This window comes from Sus scrofa, chromosome 13, assembly GCF_054392235.1.
Source record: "Sus scrofa isolate SSC_HxYL_T2T_F1_AM1 chromosome 13, Sscrofa_HxYL_maternal_Yorkshire_Landrace_v2.0, whole genome shotgun sequence".
Taxonomy (NCBI): Eukaryota; Metazoa; Chordata; class Mammalia; order Artiodactyla; family Suidae; genus Sus; species Sus scrofa.
This window is the reverse complement of record NC_139395.1, coordinates 176,089,750-176,092,675: the sequence shown is the minus strand read 5'-3', so window position 1 is coordinate 176,092,675 and position 2,926 is coordinate 176,089,750. Positions and strand designations below refer to the sequence as shown.

Here is a 2,926-nt window from a genome sequence, read left to right as displayed (position 1 = left end):
CTCCACAGATCTCATGTCAACAGAGCATGCGGATATGACTGAGGATAACCACTCTTTGACAACTGAATTTATCCTCATAGGATTTAGTAATCACCCAGAGCTGAGGATCATCCTGTTTCTGGTGTTCCTTACCATCTACCTGATCACCATGGTGGGAAACCTTGGTCTGGTGGCACTGATATTTACTGAGCCTCGTCTTCACACCCCAATGTACATCTTTCTGGGCAACCTCGCTCTGATGGATTCCTGTTGTTCCAGCGCCATCACCCCCAAGATGCTACAGAACTTCTTTTCCAAGGACAGAATCATTTCCCTCTATGAATGCATGGCACAATTTTATTTTCTCTGCTTTGCTGAAACTGCAGACTGCTTTCTCCTGGCAGCAATGGCCTATGATCGCTATGTGGCCATCTGCAACCCACTGCAGTACCACACCAGGATGTCCAAGAAACTCTGCCTTCAAATGACCACAGGGGCCTATATAGCTGGAAACATGCATCCCATGATTCATACAGGGTTTCTCTTTAGGTTAGCTTTCTGTAGGTTTAATCAAATTAATCACTTTTTTTGTGATCTTATTCCATTATTCAGACTCTCCTGTGTTGACCCTTCTATAAATCAATTGATGGTGTTTATCTTTGGTGCATCAGTTACAATCTTCACTATTACCATAGTAATAATCTCTTACCTTTTCATCCTTTTCACAATTTTCACAATGAGATCCAACAAGGGCAGAGGCAAAGCCCTATCTACTTGTGCATCCCACTTTCTCTCTGTCTCCATATTCTATGGTTCTCTTTTCTTCATGTACATTGGACCAAATTCCAGGAATGAAGGAGATAAAGATATACCTGTTGCTATTTTTTATACTCTCGTGATTCCTTTATTAAACCCTTTTATTTATAGCCTAAGAAATAAGGAAGTAATAAATGTTACCAAAAAAATTATGAAGATTTCATAGCATTATGAATCAATTACCCCATATGGATAAATGATTTTAATCTGATTAAACTTTTATCCAAATCAAGTGCACTGAGGATGTAGAAAATGGATATTTCATATATAACATTAAATTACTAAAACATGATGGTGTGTCAATCAAATTACCAAATGTAAATGGTATTTCAAAATCTAAGATACTAGGTTTCGTGAGGAGTGAGCTAAAAAATTACCATTGAGGTCACAATTGTGTCAGGGTGTAATTAGTTACACTTCATTACTATGTTTCAGAGTATAGTAAGTTGCAATTTTCAACAACTTCAACATATTCTAGGAATTAAATCATTACATATAAAGATTACCTCCACTTAATACATTTTGCAAATTTCTGGAATCCTAAGGCGTAATCTAACAAAGTCCCCCATTTCATACATTCTCAAACATTGGTCCCCTCTTCAGCAACAACATCTGATGGAAGTGAACAGTATATTTCAATTTGATTCTCAATTTTGACTTGTTCAAGAGATTCTTTGAATATGAAATCAAAGAAATATATATTTTTTAATCAGAACATTTTCCTCTTTAGAATTAATTGATTTTCTCTCAAGTTCTCTGATTTATAGTGTCTCTATATTGATTTGTGGTTTATAAAACTGTATTGAAGATGATGCTACTTGTATTGACATCACTATGGATTTGATTTTTTCACGTAGTTTGAATGGTTGATCATCATATATGACAGTATAATTCCTGAATATACACTTAAATAAAACATTTTGTTTCTGATATTATTATTTGTTCTGCTTGTTCTTAAGAATACCACCACACCTGAACTGTCTCCAACATAATTTTTTTTTTTGCTTTTTAGGGCCATGTATGCAGCATATGGATGTTCCAAACCTAGGGATCAAATCTGAACTGCAGTTGCCAGCCTAAGCCACAGCAACAGCAACACAGGATCCAAGCCACATCTGTGACATACCACGCAGCTCACGGCAACACCAGATCCTTTATCCGATCAGTGAGGTCAGAGATCAAACCCACATCAGTTGGGTTCATTAACAACTTAGCCACAATGGGAACTCTGTAACATAAACTACTGATATATGCATAGCATTACCTAAAAGCTGGAGGTTCTGATTAGGCATGAATGATGCAGAAAAAAATAGTAAAATTTAAACATCTAAATAATAATATTTATTGATCCTTATATCAATAATATATGAAATAAAAAATTGTTTCCTAAGAACCTGTTCTTGACTTTTTTGCTTTCTAAGCTAGATTTTTCATATACATTACTCACCAGTTTATTAGATGTGAATTTTCATGGTTTTCATCAGTAAAAATCTCATGCTATTTAAATTGAGGGTCTTTCCAAAATTCATCCAGGTTTGAAAAATAATTGGCATTTCAATCAATTATTCCTTTTCACCCCACATGCTTAGGAGTTCATAAAATGGAGATTCTTGCAGCCTGGATTATTTAGCACTTAAGTAGCATCAGAAGCAAAATATGCCTTAAAAACAAGATAAATGATATTTCTGGGAAAACAGAAATGGTTTTTATTGAAGTCAATGTTATGGAAATTAGTGTAGCCCTGGGAATGGGGATGAAGGAGGTGAACAGTGGAACAGGGTCATAAAGCTGACAAAACTGTGAGAGCTGGTGGTGAATATGGGGAAAAGAGGGGAAGCCAGTCAGGTTACTAAGTCTCTCAAATGCCACCCTAAGAAATATGAAATTATCTCAAAACAATCAGACACTAAACCCTTCTAGGAGCATTGGAAAAATACTGTACATTTCATAGCCTGAACTTGCAATTGATAAAAGTGAAAGCCCTGAAGCAAGGAGACTAAATTCAACAAATAATGTATTAGATGGGGAGAACTGAACCTAGAGAATACCCTAAAAGGAGAGGAGTTCACAGTTAGGAGCACATTTTAAAGAAAAAACATAGTGAGTTGTAACCATTGAATAATAAAACTAA

General features: G+C 35.5%; 1 protein-coding gene across 1 annotated transcript; it reads left to right on the top strand.

Annotated features, from left to right (window-relative positions):
* The first annotated feature begins 34 nt into the window (after positions 1-34).
* On the top strand, positions 35-1,273 carry LOC146397787 (olfactory receptor 5K1-like). Its single transcript, XM_084991642.1, has 2 exons — positions 35-952; positions 1,256-1,273. Exons 1-2 carry the CDS (start codon positions 35-37, stop codon positions 1,271-1,273), a joined length of 936 nt encoding a protein of 311 aa, XP_084847768.1.
* The last annotated feature ends 1,653 nt before the right edge of the window (positions 1,274-2,926 follow it).

Coding starts and splice junctions, on each gene's coding strand:
- LOC146397787 (XM_084991642.1), top strand. CDS start 35: ATGACTGAGGATAACCACTCTTTGACAACTGAATTTATCCTCATAGGA.